The 23249-nt window shown below is 44.5% G+C and overlaps 1 protein-coding gene across 1 annotated transcript in view; it reads right to left on the bottom strand.

Annotated features, from left to right (window-relative positions):
• Positions 1–15218: 15218 nt before the first annotated feature.
• LOC137625820 (phosphatidylinositol N-acetylglucosaminyltransferase subunit Q-like) overlaps positions 15219–23249 on the bottom strand; it is a 30916-nt gene continuing 22885 nt past the window's right edge. The window contains exons 7-8 of the mRNA XM_068356697.1: positions 23015–23129; positions 15219–15554 (exon numbers count right to left, since the gene is read on the bottom strand). Coding sequence (XP_068212798.1) covers positions 15361–15554; positions 23015–23129 — 309 coding nt within the window. The 3' untranslated portion in view covers positions 15219–15360. The remainder of the gene's footprint in view (positions 15555–23014; positions 23130–23249) is intronic.

The raw sequence follows: 23249 nt of genomic DNA, 5'->3' as shown, positions 1-23249 counted from the left end.
CGAGTCAGCGAAATAGTGGCATTATCAAGGGACGAGGGTCACATTCTGTTTACAGACTCAGGAGAACTTACCCTCTTCCCGGATCCGACGTTTCTCGCTAAAAAGATGGGGCCCTTGGAGAATCTGCCCCCTGAAAGAAGATGCCTCTCTATGTCCAGTAGAGAGCCTCAAGGTCTATCTTCGTAGAACTTCTGACTTTGGTGGAGGCCAACTCTTCAAAGGAGAAACATCGGGTAGCGACCTGTCACTGAAACAACTAAGAGCGAAAATCACCTACTTCATTCGCAGAGCGGATCCTGACAGTACACCCGCAGGTCATGATCCTAGAAAAGTCACATTGTCTCTGAATTTCTTTCAGAGCATGAATTTCGAAAGCCTCAAGAGTTTCACAGGCTGGAAATCCTCGCGTGTTTTCTTCAAGCATTACGCGAAACAAGTGCATGAAGTCAAACATTTTGTGGTAGCCGCAGGTAGTGCTATGAAACCTGCACCTAACTCTGCATAGAACAGTGAGTTACTTGGGACTCTAACTCCTCGGGTGCCTATGTTGACCCTCGTGTGATACTTAGTGAATTCAGAGGCACTTAGTGTTTTTCATAGACTGTTCTTTTTCTCAAGGTGAAATGTCATAGTCGTCACATGAGTGCCGCATGCCTAGAGCATGATGTGTTTTCCTTTTTAAAGACTAATGTTCCTCTGGAACCTGTGCCTTCTAATAATTTGAAATTTTCTTTCAGATTCAAGAGCGAAGTCTTTCATTACTATGTACATTATAACTTATTGTAAATTACCTTTACATCCTTTATTGCATTTATTTACCATATTCTGCAATTGTGAAATAAAATTTCTATTTTATTTACTTGTGCGTCTCAATCCGCTCCTACTTATACTATGAAATACATGGTTGTCATAGTTTCATTATCCCCTCCCCTTTTTCTTTATAAAAACGATGAAGATAATTGGTTCAATCCATATTATATACTCACCTATGCTATGTAATATTCCTAACTGAATACTTACTTGCGCTATACCTTCGAGACCAGACCGTTCTCTTTTACAATATACAGTGCCTAACCACCACTTGTCTGTCATTGAGAATGTTCCTATATGAATAGCAACCATTCTGTCTTGTCTCCGAGTTCTTCACGTTCTCCCCGCAAGGTGGGTAGCCCTTCAAGATCCACTTTGATCCTCAGCATGGTCCGTTGGGACTTCTCTGCCAAGGGGGGCAGGAAGTTTCAGCCCCACGGAACCTCTATCAAGATTACCATGCTTACTCTATTCAAAGCCCTCGGCACTTACACTACAAGGGGAAAATCTACCACGATACATTGATTCTCTGGTATTCTTCCATCAGGACGCCATGGCTTGAGCCCAAAAAACGGATTTTGAGCGAAGCGAAAAATCTATTTTTGGGTGAGATAGCCATGGCGTCCTGATGGACCCTCCCTGCTACTTCGTCCAGCCTTTCAGGTCCCACCCTGTCCTGCTGTATCATGGTGATCGGCAAGCAACTGGCTTCAGGATGAGGACGGACGTGACGTCATTTAGCAATGGCGTCCGTTTGTTTACGTTTCGAGTACCAAAAGTAGCCACGGACGAGATTAGCTGTGGAACCGCTCCCCAGCTATTCTCCGCCCCTCCACATCGAAGTGTTAACTCTATGTGGGGTGCAGATAGCTATGTGGCGCGTTAATACATGCGTCCCCTGTTGATATACGATGTCTTAAAGGGAAACCTTTAGGATACTCGCTCCAGAAGTTAGAATTCTGTGATAACCTGTGGTTAAATTCTCTGGGAATATCTAGTAGTTATTTACCCAAGGAAGCTACCAAAAAGGAACCTTCCATCAGGACGCCATGGCTATCTCACCCAAAAATAGATTTTTCGCTTCGCTCAAAATCCGTTATATATATATACAGTATATATATATATATATATATATATATATATATATATATATATATATATATATATATATATATATATATATATATATATAAATATATATACACATATATATATATATATATATATATATATATATATATATATATATATATATATATATATATGTATATATATATATATATATATATATATATATATATATATATATATATATGTATATATATATATATTTTTGGGCTCAAGCCATGTCGTCCTGATGGAAGTTCCTTAAAGGCAGCTTCCTAGGGTATATTACAACTACGGCGATATTCCCAGAGAATTTACCTTAAGGTACCCAGAATTCTAACTCCTGGAGCGAGTATCCCTAAAAAAGACCTTAGGGATATCGTAAATATCAGCGGACGTATTCTTGACACGCCTCATAGCAATCTATACCCCGAATAGAGTTAACACTTCGTAGGGGTCAAATGGCAAGAAAACGAAAACGATAAGAAAGGGGGGAGCCGTTTGTAAGGCATCTCTCCTCCCCGTTTCGTAAGCGTGCCCTGCGCCGCTCGCGGCGCCATCTGTATTCCTTTTTGCGTAGCTATACGACTCGGTGTTTTTCCCTGTGTTACTACCAAAATCTTGGATTTACTCTCTTATTATGCTTTCTCCAACTTCTTCTGCCTCGGATAAGTTGAGTACTATTTCTTTTATGTATAAATGTAGGCTCTTGTTTAAAATTAAAGTAATTAAAAGAGTTATCTTTGATACAAGAGCTGTTGCCTGCTGGAGGCGTCATGGACGCTGTCGCTCGCTAGAATAGGATTTATTTGTTAGCAAGAGCGACGTTCCCAGCCCCCTGCGCTTTAATAATTAGCTGCTTAGCTTAATTAGGAATTCTGTTATGATGCGATAGTAGTGTGCCTGGCGAAAGATTTGCCTAGGCTGACCAACACTAGTCTTCGTAGCCTAGTTGTTGGCCCTTGTACTTCCTGCATGATAATTAGTCTTCCAAGTGTGATTTTATATTGCTTAAAGCGTTAGGCAACGTTATACATATAAGCCCTTTTTCGAGTATTTTCCAAGATAGTATTGGAGTGAGTTTCGGTGATTTAGGTAATCGATTCTCTTAGTGCCTAGGCTAGGTTGTCTTAGGTCATTATAATATTATCTGTTTCCCCGTTTGCTCCCTTCTCTTCGGGGAAGGGGCAAACCCTTTCCCTCTGTTTAAGCCTTAGGCTTAACTCTAGTGGTTTGTTTGAATTAATTTTCAAATATAACTATGCTGGAGTAGTACTGTACCTTCCTGCTCCAACTGAATTGGTTCAGAGGGGGACAGTACAGCAGTGTATTAGTCTGAGTCCGTGTTGGTCTAGCGTGGGGCAGAGTCTCCCTTGCTGCCTGACACGGGCATAGGAGGTTTATCCTCCTTGGATCACCTTGTAGGGTTCCTGTAGTTGATCCCTTCGCTCGGTGACCCCTCAGACTTGTCCTCTTGCCGTTCCGGGTTCGGGATATGTTTCCTTTCCGGAATAGCAATTCCTTCCTTGCCTTGGTTTTAGGGAGGCAGCCAGTAGTGCCGGCCTCCCTCCCTGGATTTCTCTGGCTGAGATGAGCTTTCTTAGTTGGGAATGATCCTTAACCAAGGCAAGGTTGGACAGGACCCTCTGTCCTTCCCTTCTATTTTTCCGTTTCCTTTGTGTCAGTCGTCCGCATCCGTACCTAGCCTAGGTTAGGATGGGGAACTGACGTGGTCCCCTGTCGGCCGGCAGAGTGTGCCGACCGGCAGAGACCCTATCTTTTGAGTGCTGCCCGGTCCTTTCTTGGTCCCTCAACCGCTGCCGTCTGTAGATTCAGTAAGCAGTGGTTAGGAAGCCTGACTTAGTGTCTCCCCTTCCTCTCGGCACTCTTCCGGGTGCCGGGCGCAGAGGTTCATAGCCTCTTAGCCCGGCACTCATTCTGTTGTCTTCTTATGTGTTGTCCTTGCCGTCTGCCGGCCCCTAGGCCGGCCGTCGGTAGGGGGTGTTCTCTAGTTCTCTTGCTGTCGGTCGGCGGTGGTTATATGCCTTTGCCGGCCGGTCTCTTTGCTCTTCTGCCGGCCGCTATGAGTGGCGGCCGGCAGCCGAGCGCTACCTGGTGTGGATGCCAGCCGGCAGGGTTTGCTTGCCGCTGCCGGCCGGCCTGCTACATTGCTCGGTTAGCCGGCCACTAAGAGTGATGGCCGGCAACACGGTGCTACCCGGGTGGCTACGGACCGGCAACCACTGCCGGCCGGTTCAGGCATGGGAACTGGAGTTCTCCCCAATAGGGGTGATCTGAAGTTGTATACTTGAGACCTACCTTTGGAAAAAAGGGGGGGGGGGGGTACTGACCGGCAAGAGCCGGCCGGCACACCACCCTCATGTACTGTATCAGTTCTTTCTTGGGTGGTGTATTCTACCAAGGGAGACCATGATATAGTAGGTTACAACACTATGTTTTTTCTAACTTACTTGTGTTGCTTTGTGCAATCACTTGGTGTCGCCTTACAAGGATAAAAAGAAAATTCTTTTCATCTCTAGCCAGAATGGTAAAATCTTACCTTAGGTGTGAGCTATACCTAATTTCCCTCGGGAAATATGATCTCTGGTTATTCTAGTAAAGACTAACTACGTGATTTTATGGCTGGTGGGCTTCTACAGGTGATTGTGTGGGTTTCACAAGTAGGTGTCTTTCCCTTATTCTTTGTGAATGCTCATATTTACATGTGAATTGAAATTCACTTGATATTCATGGAAATTTTCTTCTTTTACAGGAGGAGCATCCGAAATGTGATAGTGTCTTCTGCAATGTCCGCAGCAAGAACTTTTGCGGACATGTCTCGTGTAGGAGGCACGCGGCTTGCGCAGCCTCCAATGATGATCATCGCTACTGGGATCCGCAGGTATGTGCAGTATGTACTAACCTGCTATCAGAGGCTTTTGAATCCCCTAGGTCGGCGGAGTCAAGGGATGCAGCGAGGGAGAAGCTCCGTTTATGGGTAAGGGGTTTGCAGAAGAACACCACTGGACCTTATCTTCCTAATGAGAAGATGAGGGCATACCTTTTTCCCAAGGCTTCTACTGACGCTGTTGTTCCCCAGCCTCGGCCGGAGATCCCTCTCGTCCAGATCCCAGTGGAGGAGGATGTTGCGGATGCCATGCAGGACATCCAGCTGGATGACAAGATGTCTGACTTGTCCGACCGTGCGGAACAGGACCTCCTCGCAGAGGGTGAGGAGGAGGATCAAGATCCGATTGCCGTGGAGGAAGAGGTTCCCGTACCTTCAGACGTTCCGGTTCAGGCCCCTGAACCTATCCCCTCTACTTCGTCCGCTCTTCCAGCAGAGCTGGGACAGGCTCTCTCTTCCATCGTTGGTATGATACAACAGATGCAGAGGGAGAATAATCAGAAGGCCGCTGCAATGGAGCTCCAGATGCAGAAGATCACAGCATCACGTGGACCTCCAAAGAAGCTCAACGTGAAGGACCTTCCTCTGTGCTCGGATGCCAACCCGTGGAGATATGCCGAGCACATGCCGATGACGGTCGGGAAGATCGTCATGTCGGAGAAACTGGGCTCAGTTCCCCTTGAGGAGGTGGAATTCTGGCCCAGCAGAGGGGCCTACCCGGACTGTTATGTCCGTCTGAAGAAGGAGCCGGCCTCGAAGGAGGAGACGGAACCGAAGGAGGTGATCATCCTGGATCACTCCAAGGCTCAAGCTGCCTTAACATCTGCATTGAAGGAGAGGGGGTTCTCAAACTCTAAAGTTGCTGCTTTGAGTAAGAAGCACCCCTCCTTCGTATCCTCCCCGGCTAGGGCCTTCCCCTTTATGCAGAAAGGGTTCGCGGCCGTTTTGAAGGCGGTTGAAGCTGGCAAACCATGTCCATCTCTGGAGGAATGCAAGCCACTGTCGTTGGCCTTGCCGTTGGATAACAAGGACTGGAAGGAGGTACACCTCACCTTCTCGGTTGGGAAGTTGGACGCCGATATTGCAGGTCAGCAGTTCGGCGAAAACCTTCCCAAGTTGTCGGAATTCCTCCTACGGAGGGAATTGGATACAAAGGAGCGTCTGGCAGCCTCGATGTCTCTCCAGACAAACATGGAGACAATGGCTAGCGACCCCAAGATGCCTGAGATGTTCATGGTAATGGCCAAGATCCATCTGGCCACGGTGACTAAGGACCTCTATTGCTTTGTCAAAGCGAGGAGGGCCTGTAGGGAGTTTGTTTTCGCCTCGGCCACAGTGAGGCATGAACCCAAGAGACTCATCTCATCTAGCATCTGGGGTAAAGATCTCTTTCCCAATGAAGTGGTCAAGGAGGTGGTGGACAAGGCAGCCACTGAGAACCGTAATCTCCTTAAGTGGGGCCTGTCCCTTAAGAGGAAGTCTTCCCCTGATGAGGGCCCTCAGCCGAAAGGAAAGGCGAAGAAATCGAGGTTTTCTTCCCGTCCAGCCAAGCCTTTCAGACCACAACGACAGCAGCAGCAGCAGCCAGCTTTGCCTCCGGTACCACAACTGGTAGCCCAGACCCCGACCACCTTCCAATGGGTACCCCAAGCCGTGTCATCAGCATCCCCGGCATTCAATCCAGTGTTCGAAGGGCAATCGACCACGTTTCGAGCAAAGCCCAGAGGTGCAGCCAGAGGTTCGGCGAGACGCCCCTCTAGGGGAAGAGGATTCAGAGGTGGTCGCGGCCAGGGAGGCAAGACTGCAGGGCAGTCAAAGTAAAGTGTCGCCGGTAGGTGGGAGACTACAGTATTTCCGGGATCGCTGGACCTTCGATCCCTGGGCCCACAGCCTGCTCAAAAATGGACTGGGTTGGAGTTGGTACAGGACTCCGCCCCTGTGCCCTCAATTTTTCCAACACTTCACCCCCGTTTTGGAGGAGTACATTCAAGAACTGTTGGAGAAAAAGGTTATCCGGAGGGTAAAGTCCATCAAGTTCCAAGGGAGGCTGTTTTGTGTTCCCAAGAAAGACTCGGGGAAACTCAGAGTCATTCTGGACTTGTCACCACTCAACAAGTTCATAATGAACCACAAGTTCAAGATGTTAACGTTACAACACATAAGGGCCTTACTGCCCAAGAGGGCATATACCGTCTCCATCGATTTGTCAGACGCATATTGGCACGTTCCAATAAGTCGCCGTCTCTCCCCCTACCTAGGATTCAAGCTACAACAAAAACTTTATGCTTTCAGAGCGATGCCTTTTGGGCTAAACATAGCTCCAAGGATCTTTACGAAGCTTGCGAGCGCAGCGCTCAAACAGTTACGCCTAAAAGGGTTCCAGGTAGTAGCCTACCTGGACGATTGGTTGGTGTGGGCAGCATCCAGAGCGGAATGCTTGCAGGCTTCCCTACAGGTGATTCAGTTCCTGGAATATCTAGGTTTCATGATCAACAGAAAGAAGTCTCGTCTTTCTCCAGCTCAGAGGTTCCAGTGGTTGGGAATTCACTGGGATCTAGTGTCACACCGTTTTTCCATTCCAATGTCGAAAAGGAAGGAAATAGCGGGGTCTGTCAAGAGACTTCTAGGTTCCGAGAGGATATCAAGACGCGAACAAGAGAGGGTTTTGGGCTCTCTTCAGTTCGCATCAGTAACAGACCCAGTGCTAAGAGCACTGCTGAAAGATGCAGCGGGAGTTTGGAGAACCTTTGCATCAAAAGAGCGAAGGGACTTGAAGAGACCGGTCCCACTTCGGCTACGTTCTCTTCTCAGACCGTGGTCTCAAGCCAGTCGTCTAAAGAGGTCAGTACCTCTTCAGCCACCCCCCCCGTCAGTGACAATCCACACAGACGCCTCAAAGGTAGGGTGGGGAGGTCACTCCCATCGGAAAAAAGTGCAAGGGACCTGGTCCAAGCTATTTGGGACTTTTCACATAAACTTTCTAGAAGCTATGGCAGTGCTTCTTACCCTGAAGAAAGTATCCCCACGTCACTCGATCCATGTAAGGTTGGTACTGGACAGCGAGGTGGTAGTGAAATGTCTGAATCGGCGGGGATCGAGATCTCCACCTCTCAACCAGGTAATGTTAGCCATATTTCGACTGGCGGAGAAGAAGAAGTGGCACCTGTCAGCAGTTCACCTTCAAGGAGTCCGGAATGTGACCGCGGACGCTCTATCCAGGGTTACACCGATAGAGTCGGAATGGTCCCTAGACGCAGGATCATTCTCCTTCATCTCGAGTCAAGTCCCAGAACTGCAGATAGACCTCTTCGCGACGAAGGACAACAAGAAGCTGCCGAGATATGTGTCCCCGTACGAGGACCCCTTGGCGGAAGCAGTAGATGCGATGTCCCTCGATTGGAACAGATGGTCCAGGATCTACCTGTTTCCCCCTCACAATCTGATGTTGAGGGTCCTCAACAAACTGAGATCCTTCAAGGGAGTAGCAGCGATAGTGGCCCACAAGTGGCCGAACAGTGTATGGTTCCCTCTAGCTCTGGAACTACGACTAGAGTTTCTACCACTCCCGGACCCAGTTCTGTCCCAGCAAGTCCAGAAGTCGACTGTCTACGCTTCATTACAGAAAACCCGGACCCTGCAGCTCATGATTTTCTCTCCCTAGCGGTGAAGAAACGGTTCGGAATCTCGAAAGATAGCATCGACTTCCTGGAAGAATATAAGTGTAAGTCTACTAGAAGGCAGTACGAATCAGCATGGAAGAAATGGGTAGCCTTTGTCAAAGACAAGAATCCGCACGAGATCTCTACGGAGTTCTGCCTATCCTTCTTCATCCACCTCCACGGACAGGGGCTGGCGGCTAACACAATTTCTACATGTAAGTCAGCTCTGACAAGACCCATTCTATATGCCTTCCAGGTAGACCTCGCTAACGAGATGTTTAACAAGATCCCGAAGGCCTGTGCTAGGCTTAGACCTTCAGCTCCTCCAAAGCCTATTTCATGGTCTTTAAACAAAGTCCTTCATTTTGCCTCATTACTGGATAATGAGGAGTGTGCACTGAAGGACCTGACTCAAAAAGTGATCTTCCTTTTTGCCTTAGCTTCTGGGGCCAGAGTTAGTGAGATTGTAGCCCTCTCGAGAGAGGAGGGCCGGGTTCAGTTCCTGGATGGGGGAGAACTGAACCTGTTTCCGGACCCTACGTTTCTCGCTAAGAACGAGTTGCCCACCAACAGGTGGGGTCCCTGCAGAATCTGCCCTCTGAAAGAAGATGCATCTCTATGTCCCGTAGAATGCCTAAAGGTCTATCTTCGTAGAACTTCAGACTTCCATGGGGGCCAACTATTCAGAGGAGAAACATCGGGCTCGAATTTATCTTTAAATCAACTTAGGGCGAAAATTACATATTTTATTCGCAGAGCGGATCCTGACAGTTCACCCGCAGGTCATGATCCGAGGAAAGTTGCTTCATCCTTAAACTTCTTTAACTTTATGGATTTTGAACACCTTCATTCATACACTGGCTGGAAGTCTTCCAGGGTATTCTTTCGCCACTATGCTAAGCAAGTGGAGCAGCTAAAGAGGTCTGTGGTAGCAGTTGGTTGCGTCGTTAACCCTGCTGTTTAACTCTGCGAGGAACAGTGGATTTAATTGGGACTTTGATTCTTGGGTGAGTGTATAGTTATATGCGTTGCTATAACTAGTAGTGAAGGCTCTGGGAGCCCACAGTGACTGTTCCAGCGTTATGGTGATTGTAGCACAAGTACAGACAGGTGTGCCGAGCGTTTCTGACGCTAATGTCAGTGGATAGTAACATGGACGTTTAACTTTGATACCTTGGTATGTGACAAGTGACCTGATTGTTTTCTTTCAGATAACCATACATCCATGCACTACGGTACTTGTGTAAATTGTTGGTCATCCACCTATCATATGTATATAATTGTGGTAACCATGTCTATTTATTGTTATTCAATAAACTTGTTCTCGGGAACCTTGCGTCTCCTTCACCTATATTGATTTCATTTTAATTATTGAGCATTTAGCCTATGTATATTAATCGGGGATATCTATAATAGCCTGTTCCTTAATGCAAGCCTTGTTGCACTGGTTTATACTTTCCTTAGCATAAAGGGCTCCACCCTTCTCTGAGGACGGTGGCGGCAGCAAGTTTAATCCTACGCAGATATAACCTTTTTGTCTATTTCTACTTCGACCAGGGTGCTGGTCGGGGTTTTTCCCTTGGATGCTGTAGTTCCGTAAGGACTATGGTTTACTTCATATAGAGTGAGACCACTATATTGTACTGGCTTGCGAGTGATTCATACATAGGTATATGTACTCTTCGTTCGTTTCTAGAGTCTAGTAGGACTCCTCCCTGTAGGGGGCAGGAAGCGCTTTCATGGCTTATGATTAGTGAAAAGATGTATAACGGTAACATCTTAGGTCTTTCAGTCGAGTTGACTAAGAAACATTCCTGAGGAGTACGGCACGTATTGAGAATCCACAGATACAGTAATGCTCTGGTATACTTCCATCAGGACGACATGGCTTGAGCCCAAAAAACGGATTTTGAGCGAAGCGAAAAATCTATTTTTGGGTAAGATGGCCATGTCGTCCTGATGGACCCGCCCTGTCCCTTTTCAAAAAAAAAAAAAAAAAAAGAAAAGGGGCTGTAGGACCCCTCCCTACATACAGTATCTGTAGTACCTCGTGTATTGCTACAAGGAATACAGATGGCGCCGCGAGCGGCGCAGGGCACGCTTACGAAACGGGGAGGAGAGATGCCTTACGAACGGCTCCCCCCTTTCTTATCGTTTTCGTTTTCTTGCCATTTGACCCCTACGAAGTGTTAACTCTATTCGGGGTATAGATTGCTATGAGGCGTGTCAAGAATACGTCCGCTGATATTTACGATATCCCTAAGGTCTTTTTTAGGGATACTCGCTCCAGGAGTTAGAATTCTGGGTACCTTAAGGTAAATTCTCTGGGGAATATCGCCGTAGTTGTAATATACCCTAGGAAGCTGCCTTTAAGGAACTTCCATCAGGACGACATGGCCATCTTACCCAAAAATAGATTTTTCGCTTCGCTCAAAATCCGTTATATATATATATATGTATATATATATATATATATATATATGTATATATATATATATATATATATATATATATATATATATATATATACTATATATATATATACTATATATATATATATACTATATATATATATACTATATATATATATATATATATATATATATATATATATATATATATATATATATATATATATATATATATATATATATTATATATATATATATAAATATATATATATACAGTATATATATATATATATATATATATATATATATATATATATATATATATATATATATATATCTTCTTATTGTTTTCAAAACTAAACAGTCTCCGAACAGAGTAGCTTTAGTAAAAAAAAATTTCAGGGACACATGTTTGAACTTGCGAGTTGAGGGTGATCCCCATACTCAGGAAACTTCCACATGTGATTCACACGAATGTCTGTTTTCTGTTGTAACCACCCTTGTTTGTGAAAATTGATAAATGAACATCTTAGGCTTATGTGTTACTGTCAATACAAATAAATTGTAGCAACTTTCAACTTTACCAGTTAAATTGTGGATAATTCCCCCTGTATAGTAAGATTTCCATGACATAAGTTACTTCATACATATACATAAAAGGCTCATCAGTAGCACACTGAACTGCTACACACATTCTGCCAATGACTCCTATATTGCATCCTCTCTTTGGGCTTTGAGGATACTTTATCAAGGTCCTCCTTTTCCATTGTCTATGTAGCCCTATCGAGGCCTTCCTCTTCTACTTCTGTGCACATGTTATCTGCTTGAAGGACATTATGATTAAAATCCTGCTGAATGCTCACTCTTGTTTTTTGGAGGGCAATGCTTACAGCTTTAGCTATTATGCCCAGAGATGTGTAAATTTTACAATAAAGATTACATCGGACACTATCCTATTATGACACTCCAAAGATGTATGTTGGCCCACTTAAATCAGGTGGTACAACAACATTACGTTAATATCCATGACTGGAAACCCTCCCAAAAAGAACCAATTGACAGAGCCCAGATTGTTCACAGGGAGAAAAGTTACAGCAGGCTCATAATAGCTGAAGCTATATATTGCAGGCTTCTTAAACGGTGATTTCAGGGATTCAGTGAAGAAGCTCTCAGAACAGTTTTTGTAGAAGAGCCCGGGCCCTTAAAAGTAAATGATCAATGAATCAGGGAGTCATGACTCACCTTTCTCCATATCACCACTGTGGCCTTGACGTCCTTGTGCAGGAAAGGGTCGCAGCCTCAAGCATTGGGGCATTCCTTAGGGTGAGTACTTCCTCCTGTCCTACTTGACCAGTGAAGTGGGAAGCCACTGCATTGCTTCTTTTCATGACCCACTTGGCCCATTAGTTCGTTAACAGATGGGCCAAATAAGTCACCGCCTTCGTGCCTGGGAGGACTAAGTAGATGTATTTCTTGTTCATCGTGACATTGGACAATTCTTGAGAGGAAGCAAAATATACAATTGCCCCTGACAAGTGGTCAATCGAGAATGTGCTTGGAGGCATGATATGGAAGCCACCTTTCATGGGAGCAAACTCAGAGTCTGAGAACGAAATGCCCTCATACTTGAGTCTCTCTGTTGGGATCCCTGCTGTCAGCACTGCTATAGCTGGATCGATCGGAAGAAGAGATGGGTCCACTTCTTCCAGCACATAGAACCTGTGTTGTCGAGAGAGAGCTGGAGGCAGGATGTGATAAGGCCTGCTCAAGTGAAAGGAATTCTTTGGACAAGAAGTCTGAGAATTTACCCTCACAAGTGTCCCATGAGCAAGAACAGAACACGGGAGCTTAAAGACATGTCTCAATCCTTGAGGTGTGCTAAACCATCAAGCAATGATTGTTATCCTGCTCTTAATTGGCTCCATAGAAGTCTCTCTTATGGTGTTGAACTCAATGATGTGTGTGAGACCTTGACGAAATTGTACTCTGTCTTAGGATTCTCGGCGTCAATGACCTTAGATGTCAGGATGCCTGAAAACTTTAAATCAATTAATCAATTTCAGGATTCTACGCTCTGCTTGCACCAGTCCTGAGTCGGGTGCTGTAAGGTCAATAACCTTCTGAGACTCAAACCCCCTCTCTTACTATGGGAGTAAAGAGTAAAAGCATTCATATATTAAGCTAAATATGCACAAAAGACACTAGGCTACACTAGCATAAAACTCATGCACAAAGGGTCAGCCATTTAAGCTAGTCTATCAAACCATATAAAACCTTGTTAAACTCAAAAGAGGTAACAAATTACTCCCAAGCCATCATGAATATCGAAGCTGTGATGTCATCTTATATCAGAAACTGTAAACAAATCTACACTACGTATGCCTTAGATAAGGATAACCATCTACTGTATATGAAAGGGGGAAAATTTCATAAAAGTGGTTTAGGTTGAAAGATACAAAAATTAAACACTGTCATGCCGACATGAAAGCCTTAAGTGAATGGTGTCATATGCAATACAGTATCAACAAATCAAAACAAAACAAATCACCAAAATTAATTTTTATCATTAAATTAACACCTAATTGTTCAGTAGCCACTTTCCACTTGGTAAGGGTAGAAGAGGCTCTTTAGCTATGGTAAGCAGGTCTAGTCTTGGATAATTCCATAGCCTCTGTACCATAGTTTTCCACTGTCTTGGGTTAGAGTTCTATTGCTTGAGGGTACACCCAGGTACACTCTTCTATGTTTCCATATTGTTTATAACAAGCAAAAGATAGTGGCTGGGTGCAGTCTAAGCTCCCAGATAGTGGTGTCTCCAGTATTAGCGTTGGTGCTCACTGATGATGTGTTATGGGATGCCAGACTAATTTCAGCATTGGAGGTGTCGTGACAGGTTCAATTGAGCCTAAACTTGGAGGTCTTGCCACAAGTTGAGAAACTACTGCCAGAGTTATTGATTCTTTTGACTGACCAGATAGTACTAAATTGGATCTCTCTCTCTCTCTCTCTCTCTCTCGTTATGGTTAATTTTTCTTTTTCCTCTTTCCTCCTACACCAGGGAACACTATGACAACCGAAAAATTCATGGAGTTACCTACTGCTCTGTAATGGTTCAGTGGCTAATTTCTACTTGGTAAGTGTAGAAGAGACTCTTTAGCTATGATAAGCAGCTCTTTTGGGAAACTGCAAAATCAAACCATTGTTCTTTAGTGTTGGTTAGTGCCATAGCCTCTGTACCATGGTCTTCCACGGTCTTGGATTGTATTTCTTTTGCTTGAGGGTACACTCAGACACAATATTCTATCTGTTCTCTTATTTCCTCACTGGCTATTTTACTTATTGGATTCCTTGAGCTTATGCCATTCTGCTTTTCCAACTAGGGTTGTAGCTTAGTAGTAATAATAATAATAATAATAATAATAATAATAATAATAATAATAATAATAATAATAATAATAATATTAATAATAATAATAATAATAATAATAATAATGATAATAAAAATAATACAGTTACAATAATACACAGTGAGTCAGTGCTTTGCACAGTGAAACATGGGCTATTACAAGCTAATATCAGTAGGATTTCTTGATATGGCTGTTTTTTCCATGAATCAGTATTTGTGGCTAGAGTTAAGGCAGTCAGATTACTGAAAACTTGAAAAGCACTTGAAGTAGTTGGTTGGTAAAATGAGAAGAAAATCAGTTGATAAATTATAGAATACTGTACAATACTAACTTAATTAATATCTAAACTCGGTTTTTTTTTATTACATTCATAGCTTATTTAACTTTGGCAGCCATTTGGCTGAGATTTTGATATGGGGTCATCTTAGAATATTAAGATTCATGGTTGGAGTAGAGTAGTAAGATTATATTGCAAATTTGGAATTGAAAGAAGATTGAGAACCTACATAGTGAAATAGTTTGAATATGTAATGAGGACAAGACCTCTAGGAAGGCTCAGAAAATTGGTGGAAAAGCCCTAACAGGAATTAATGAAAACAATTTAAAGTACTCAAAGGAATGAAGAGAACTCATTTCCTGTCTAACCACATAAAGGAGAAAGTTAACTTAAACATTTATGAGGATGATTTTTCAAAAGGATGAATTCTTAAATCTATTATTCATACCAAGGTTTAAGATTCTAGTATACTAGATAAAACACCCTGACTTCTAAGTTTCCTTTGAGAATTGATCAGTTTGTAGTAAGGACCATGACAAAAGGAAAATTACAAGACAAATTACTTTATAAAATCCATTTTTAAATATTGTGCATCTGCCCAGGTACAATTTTTTTCACTGCTATGGTAATGTAAACAGATTTTGTGTCTTTTATTTAATAATAAATAAATATATGACAGTTCTTTGAACAGTACATTTATGCTCTGCAGTAGGAGAATCAAGAATTACATACAATACGTGGAATCTTTCAAAAGGCTGCCTCTCCAAAAAATAATTTAGCTTTACAATAAATCTTTACCAAACACAACACTAGAGAGAACAGCTTTCCAATCTAAAGAAGGAGGAGATGGTAAAACATCACATTTGGCATATTTCAAAGCTTCACTAACTGGTGTAGGCCAAGTGTATAATTGAAATTTTAAAATCGATGACTGGTGATCTGCAGGGTTCTTACATACTTCGAGGCATATTTCACCTGCAAATAAAAACATGTTAGTTAACCTCTGATAAAAAATCTAGAGAAAAAATAAAGAAACAAGCTATATAAAATATAAAACCATCAATAGCCATAAAAGTAATAGTATTATCTTCAAGAAAACCATATGCTTATTGAGCAAGACAGAAATATCACCATAATATGGAGTTTTTATGATAAAACAAAGTTTTATGAATACTTACCTGGCAGTTATATATATATAGCTGAGTCTCCGACTGCGGCAGAATTTAATCGAAAATCGCGGCAACCGCCTTGTGGTGGTTGTGTGGTTAGATGGTTAACAACCCTTACAGGGTGGTACTTGGAATCATTCCCGTTTTCTGTTCCTCAGATTATCTTTGCCCGACCTGTCTCCTGAGGGGAGGTGGGTGGGCTTTAAAATATATATATAACTGCCAGGTAAGTATTCATAAAACTTTGTTTTATCATAAAAACTCCATTTTCATGACTAGTACTTACCTGGCAGTTATATATATATAGCTGATTCACACATTTGGAGGAGGAACAGACAGAAAAACATAGTTGGGGAAACAACAAAAGAGTTGTAGGAGAACAAACACCTTGATTCCTTACCTGCTAAGGTAGCTGACTTCAAAGGTAACTGCCTCTAGAGTCGCTTTCCCTTAGGAGTGTTCAGCCAGGAGTAGACCTGCTACGCTGCAAACAACTCAATCGAGTCTGTCAAAGGGGTAGGACCAACAACTTGACTAGACTTCAGAAACTACCTTCCCATATAATAAAAACCTGCAACCTTACTAAAGCTAACCACCTAACCTTGCAGAAATAGATATAAACTATCTATCTGGACTGAGGGAACCGTACCACAAGACGAGGACCTCAGACAACCATAAAAAACACAAACCCATATACAAGTACATAAACTAAGGTTGAGTGGGGGTAGTAACTCCTTTGCCTAATACAGAAGCCGCAGCTACATAAGGGCCCAAGGTATAACACTTGTCATAGTCCACTCTTACCTCTCTGAGGTAATGAGAAGCGAAGACAGAGTTGCTCCTCCAGAACGTTGCGTCCATGATCTGCCTAACTGACATATTTTTCTGGTATGCCAGCGAAGCAGCAATGGCCCTTACTTCGTGAGCCCGTACTTTTAACAGGGCGAAGTTTTCTTCCTCACAAAAGAGGTGGGCTTCCCTAATAGTTTCCCTCAGGAAAAAGGACAAAGCGTTCTTTGACAGGGGTTTTTGAGGATCCTTCACCGAACACCATAAGGAGTTGGAAGCACCCCTCACGTTCTTAGTGTGGGCCAAATAAGCCTTGAGAGCCCTAACCGGGCAGAAGAGGCTTTCCTGTTCCTGACCCACTAGATTCGTGAGGTTAGGGACTTACAAAGTCCTGGGCCAGGGTTTCGAAGGGTTCTCATTCTTGGCGAGAAAGTCGAACCTCAAGGCACAAACCGCTCCATTTAGGGTGAAGCCTACACGCTTCTCGATTGCCTGGACCTCGCTGATCCTCCTGGCAGTCGCTAGAGTCAAAAGGAAGAGGGTTTTCTTAGTCACATCTAGCAGAGAAGCTTGCGAGATAGGCTCAAACTTCCTGGAGCACAAAAACTTAAGCACCACATCCAGGTTCCAAGAAGGGGGTCTTAAGTGCACCTGCTTCGTTGTCTCAAAAGACCTAATGAGGTCCTGCAAGTCCTTATTCTGAGATAACTCTAAGCCCCTATGCCTATCCTTTAATGGTAGATACAGCCAGCTTAGCATCCTGCCTGAGGTACAAAAGAAAGTCTGCAATCTGGCTTAAAGAGGTAGAGGATGAGGAAACCTTGCGCCCCCTGCACCAAGCTCTAAAGGTCTCCCACTTTGACTGGTAGACTCTTTATGAAGAGATCCTCCTTGCCCTGGCAATAGCTTTCGCCGCTTATGCCGAAAAGCCTCGAGATCTAACGAGCTTCTCGACAGTCTGAAGGCAGTCAGATTGAGAGCGAGGGGGTTTTGGTGAAATATCTCGAAGTGGGGTTGTCTGAGAAGATCTGGACTTGCCGAGAGTCTTCTTGGAAAGTCCATCAGCAACCCTACCACTTCGGTGAACCATTCCCTCGCAGGCCAGAATGGAGCCACTAGGATCATTCGTCCCGAATCGAGGAGAGCGAATTTCCTGACAACCAGATTGATGATCTTGAACGGGGGAAACACATACATGTCCAGCCCCGTCCAATCCATCAAGAAGGCGTCCACTGCAACAGCTTCCTCGTCCGGGACTAGGGAGCAGTAGTTGGGAATCCTCTTGTTTAGACCGGAGGCGAAGAGGTCTATTACAGGTCTGCCCCACAACTTCCAGATGCTCCGACAGACATGCGGGTTGAGAGTCCACTCTGTGGGAAGGACTTGTCCCCTCCTGCTGAGCATGTCTGCCCTGATGTTTCTCTGCCCTTGAACAAACCTTGCTAACAGCTGGGTCTCGTTCTCGTTCGCCCAAAGGAGAAGCTCTCTCGCAGTTGAGAACAGAGAGAGGGAGTGAGTTCCCCCTTGCTTCCTTATGTACGCGAGAGCTGTGGTGTTGTCGGAATTGATCTCCACAGTCTTTCCTGACACCGAGGTTTTGAAGGCCTTGAGCCCTAACAAAATGGCCATCAATTCTTTCCTGTTAATACCTGAGACCTCTTTGTTCCCTAGTGTTGCTCCCCAGCCTGACTCTGACGCGTCTGAGAATAACACTAGGTCGGGGTTCTTCTTGAACAAGGAGATCCCTTTTCCCAACAGAGCTGGGTCCAGCCACCACATCAAAAGATCCTTGATCTTTGTCGGAATGGGAAAAGAAAAAGTGTCCTCCTGGATCTTTCTGTTCCAAACCTTAGCGAAGAAGTGTTGCAGAGGCCTTAGGTGCAGTCTCCCCAACGGGACAAACTGCCCCAGGGAGGATAGAGTTCCCAGCAGACTCATCCACTCCTTTGCTGAGCATTCCTGCTTCCTCAAAAAGTCTTTGACTTTGTCCAGGCACCTGGTCTGCCTCTCCTGGGAGGGAGAAGCCTGAAAAAGAACTGAATTCAGAACTATCCCCAAATAGAGAATAGTCTGATTCGGCTCGGTCTGAGACTTCCCCCAGTTGACGATGAGTCCCAGGTCCTGAGTCATCGTATAAGACTTCATTAGGTCCTCCAGACATTTCTCTTTCGACTGTGACCGGATCAGCCAGTCGTCTAGATAGAAGGAGACCCTTATCCCCTCCTGGTGTAACCAGCCTGCCACATTTGCCATTAGTCTGGTGAAAACTTGGAGAGCTGTGCTGAGACCGAAGCAAAGTGCCCTGAATTGGAAGCACTTGCCCTGGAACACAAACCTCAGATATCTCCTCGAAGACGGATGAATGGGGACGTGAAAATAAGCATCCTGCAGGTCGAGAGAAACCATCCAGTCTCCTGGACGAACTGCAGCCAGCACTGACTGAGCCGTCTCCATGGAGAACTTTGTTTTCTCCACGAAGGCGTTCAGAGAGCTGACATCTAGGACTGGTCTCCATCCACCCGAGTTCTTGGGAACCAGAAACAGGCGATTGTAAAAGCCTGGGGAGGCGAGGTCTTGAACCGGCTCTATTGCTCCCTTGACCAACATCTGGTCGACTAGCTCCAGAAGAGCCTCTCGTTTCCCCGCGTCGGTGTACTGAGCCACTAAGGCTAGGGGAGTGTCTGAGAGAGGTGGTTTCTTTAAAAAGGGGCTCTTGTAACCTTCCTTGACGACTGAGAGGGACCAGGTGTCTGCCCCTCTCCTTTTCCAAGACTGCCAAAAACGAGACAGTCTTGCCCCTACTGGTGTCTGGAGGACTTCCATCTCATTTTTTGGACCGGGGCCTAAACGCACCCCTGCTGGTCCTTGGCCCTGACTCTTGTCTTCTCCCCCTAAAATCCGCTCTCGAGGAGATCCTGCCCCGAAAGGGCTGTTGAAACTTCTTCTCTTCCTTCCTCAGAGGAGCAGGAGCAACAGGTAAGGTCTTTCTAGCCGACCGAGACAAAAGGTCCTGAGTAGCCTTCTGAGCCAGAGAAAGGGAGATATCTCTGACCAGAGCTTCAGGAAAAAGACGACGTGAAAAAGGGGCGTAAAGCAGCTCCGACTTCTGGGCAACAGTCACAGATCTAGAGGTGAAGGAGCACAAAAGGGCCCTCTTCTTTAAGACCCCTGCTGAGAAAAGGGAAGCCAATTCATTAGCTCCATCCCTTAGAGTTTTGTCCATGCAGGACATGATACTCGTCAGGTCCTTCGTGTCCTCCAGGAGTTCAGACTTCCTGGCCAGAGTCCCGAGAGACCAGTCCAGGAAGCTGAAAACCTCGAAAACCCTGAAAATTCCCTTGACGCGGTGATCAAGGTCCGACATGGACCACATCACCTTGGCAGAGTTTAAAGCATGCCTTCTTGCCGAGTCCACAAGAGCCGAGAAGTCACCTTGGGAGGAGGAAGGCACTCCTAACCCCAAAGTTTCCCCTGTCTCATACCACATACCGGCCTTGGAAGCGAGCTGAGACGGTGGAAAAGAAAAGGTGGTCTTGACAGCTTGTCTCCGTTCCTTCATCCAATCATCCACCTTAGCGAGAGCTTTCCTGGCCGAAATTGAAAGTTTCATTTTGATGAAGGCCGAAGACTTAGTAGCCTTCTTCCTGGTAAATTGAGACTGAGGAGAACGAGGGGCCGAAGGTTGAAATTCCTCCCCATAAAGTTCCAAAAGAGAGCGAGAAAGAACCTTATAATCTCTAGAAGAGTCGGCAGGTTTTTCTTCCTCTTCCGAAATATCTTCGAGGTCCTGCTCAAGGATAACATCCTGAAGAGTTGGGCTGCCAGCAGTCTGGCACCGAGAGCTGTTTGAATCCTGGCGCCGAGCGCCGCTAACATCCAGTCGGCGAGAAGCGGTATCGTCACGATGACGAGAAGCAGTATCGTCACGATGACGAGAAACGGAATCGTCCTGAAGATGCAGGCTGCCTTCGCCTTGAAAATGCAGACTGCATTCATCCTGTTTCCTAAGAAACGAGGCAGTAACGTCCTGGCGTTTCGAAAGAGAAACGGAATCGTCACGGCGCCGAGAACGAGAGACAGTATCGTCCTGGCGCCGGGAGAGGGGGGAAGGAAATTCCTGGCAGCGTGCTGATGAAGAGGGTGTGCGTTGTCGTACGGCCGACGAAGTGCGCAGAGGTTTCTTGGGAGAGATACTAAGATCTCTCTTAGAAGAAGATCTCTTAACAGGCAAAGAGACGTCCTTACGTCTGACGGACTGAGAAGGGTGGCTGAAAGCTTGAACTAACGATGAAAGTTGTTCCTGCATAACAACCATGAAAGCTTTAGCAACCTCCGCTGGCTCTCGCGGTGCCGAAGACGGCAGTTGTCGTACGGCTTGACTAGGAGCGCTGGCAGAAGAAGTAGGGAGTTTAGCAGGATTAACTGGGCTAAGGACTCTCTGTTTCGCCCTCTTAACAGGAACAACATCGAAATCGTCTTCCGAAGGATCAGGATCTCGGCTACTCAAACCGGGAGAGGGAGAGCAAGACTGCACATCCCGGTTCCACCCTCTCTTCATTGGTCTTGATTCGTAACGCCAATTACGTTTGGGAGAACGATCAGGCGAAGACACAAACGTATCCGACACGCCTTTCCTACGGCGGTTAAGAGCAGCCTGGGAGATCGTAACAGGACTGTCTGAGGCAACGACTGACCGAGGATAAGCACCTCTCACCCCCTTTCGGCTTTCGACGTACCTTCTCCCTTGGTCCTGGGAGCTTGGTAGAGGTCTAGACCTACGGGTATGACAGATTCGATCAGTCGCCACCTCCACTGCACTTTCACAAGCACTAATTTCACTTACACCCTTACCTTTAAAGGCCTCCAATTGTGCTTTAATGGCCTCTAATTCAGCAGCTAATTTAGCATACCCAGGGTCATCCGTAGGCACAGATCCTGTAGAAGGGGCAGGAGTTACAACATTCGGGGAAGGAATAACTTCCAAAGAGGTTACAAGCAAAGGGTCAATAGATAAATCTAAGCTAGGCTCACTACCAGACTTTGACTTTGATTTAGCTCTTCTAACTGTATCAACCTCAAGTTTGCGCACATAGCGCTTCATAGCTAACCAATTATCATCACTGAAAACCTCGCATTCCTTGCACCTATTATCTAAAGCACATTCAAACCCCCTGCAACCCATACAGATAGTGTGAGGGTCAACCGACACTTACGGCAACCTCACCTTGCAAATATCATTCGCACAAATACGAAAATGAATTTTTTCACTCATGATAAGAAAGGAAAAAAGACAAAAAACAAAAAACAAACACGATTGCCAAATCCCAACACAGTGTACTTCACCAAAAACGAAGTCCAAAAAGGCGATGAAGGGAAAGCGATCCGAAAAAACTCTAAATGGCGGACCAACGATGTTTCGATCCGACCGGCAGAGATAATCTGAGGAACAGAAAACGGGAATGATTCCAAGTACCACCCTGTAAGGGTTGTTAACCATCTAACCACACAACCACCACAAGGTGGTTGCCGCGATTTTTGATTAAATTCTGCCGCAGTCCGAGACTCAGCTATATATATATAACTGCCAGGTAAGTACTATTCATAAAAATACAGATTTGTGGACATAAATTAACATTGTACTGTTATGTAAAAAATAAAATTTCAAAATGCAAGCAGCCAACTACAGTACTAATTAATTTGTTACCACAAGAATTATGAAATGATAGTTTGAAAGTGTAGCTGAAATTTAAGATGCTGTATTTGAGCATTTGTAGTAAGAGAACTGCTTAACCAGGATTTGACATAAACTCATCCAAGAGAATACAAAATAGTGTAACATGACTCAACAATACATTCAGAGAGTCAATAAGCAAATAATTACCATGAACTCAATCAGAAACTAGCAGTGGAGATTGGGTGTATCACAAAGTAGTAGATTGTTCTTAAATTCCAGTTACCAGTTAGCTCTTGCGTAACACTACACACGACACTATGTATTGCAAAAACTAGAGCAGTTCCTGATATTTATTGATTGGGTCGAAGAAAAATTTCTACCATCATGCATGTGGTTAATTATTAGAGTAAAAAGCAAGCTTTTCCCTTCAAATCGTCCCTTGTGAAAAGGAAGCATTAATCTTGCATTTCAATTGGTGTTGTTATCTTTTCGGCATAAGTCGGACAAAAAAAGTATTATAAAACCAGTTTCCCTGCTCAGGTCCTAAGCAAGAATGCTATGCTACCGACTGTGTAATGTAGTTTGACAGACTCAGCATGTGAAAAATTAAAAGTGACTCCTGATTTATCAATACACTAATCAGTGAGTCTCTTAATATTGACTGAGTTCAAGCACTCAAGACAGAGCAGTCTGAAACCCCCCCCCCCAAAAAAAACAAATTTTTTTATTCAAATGAGCTTTCAATCATATTAATACTAGTCTATGAAGAATGTGTAGGACTCATTGAAATATAAAATATTTACCTTTGATTATATTAGAACCCATCAAATTCAAGGCCACTAAATAGAGAGGATTGAAATTCAAAAGCCAGATGCATGAAGTCAGGATACCTCGCACAGCACTAAGGCTAACTCGAAGCTGTAAAAGGGAAATTGTTTTAAAATGATTTCATAAAAGAACACCTTCCTAAGACTCCCTCACATAGGTTATTCACCTTTCTTTTGTATTTGCAAACAAAAAACTTTATTGCAGGTGTAC

The sequence above is a fragment of the Palaemon carinicauda genome, chromosome 33, assembly GCF_036898095.1.
Source record: "Palaemon carinicauda isolate YSFRI2023 chromosome 33, ASM3689809v2, whole genome shotgun sequence".
Taxonomy (NCBI): Eukaryota; Metazoa; Arthropoda; class Malacostraca; order Decapoda; family Palaemonidae; genus Palaemon; species Palaemon carinicauda.
Note: the sequence above shows the minus strand (reverse complement) of the source record. Positions and strands in the feature narration are given on the sequence as shown.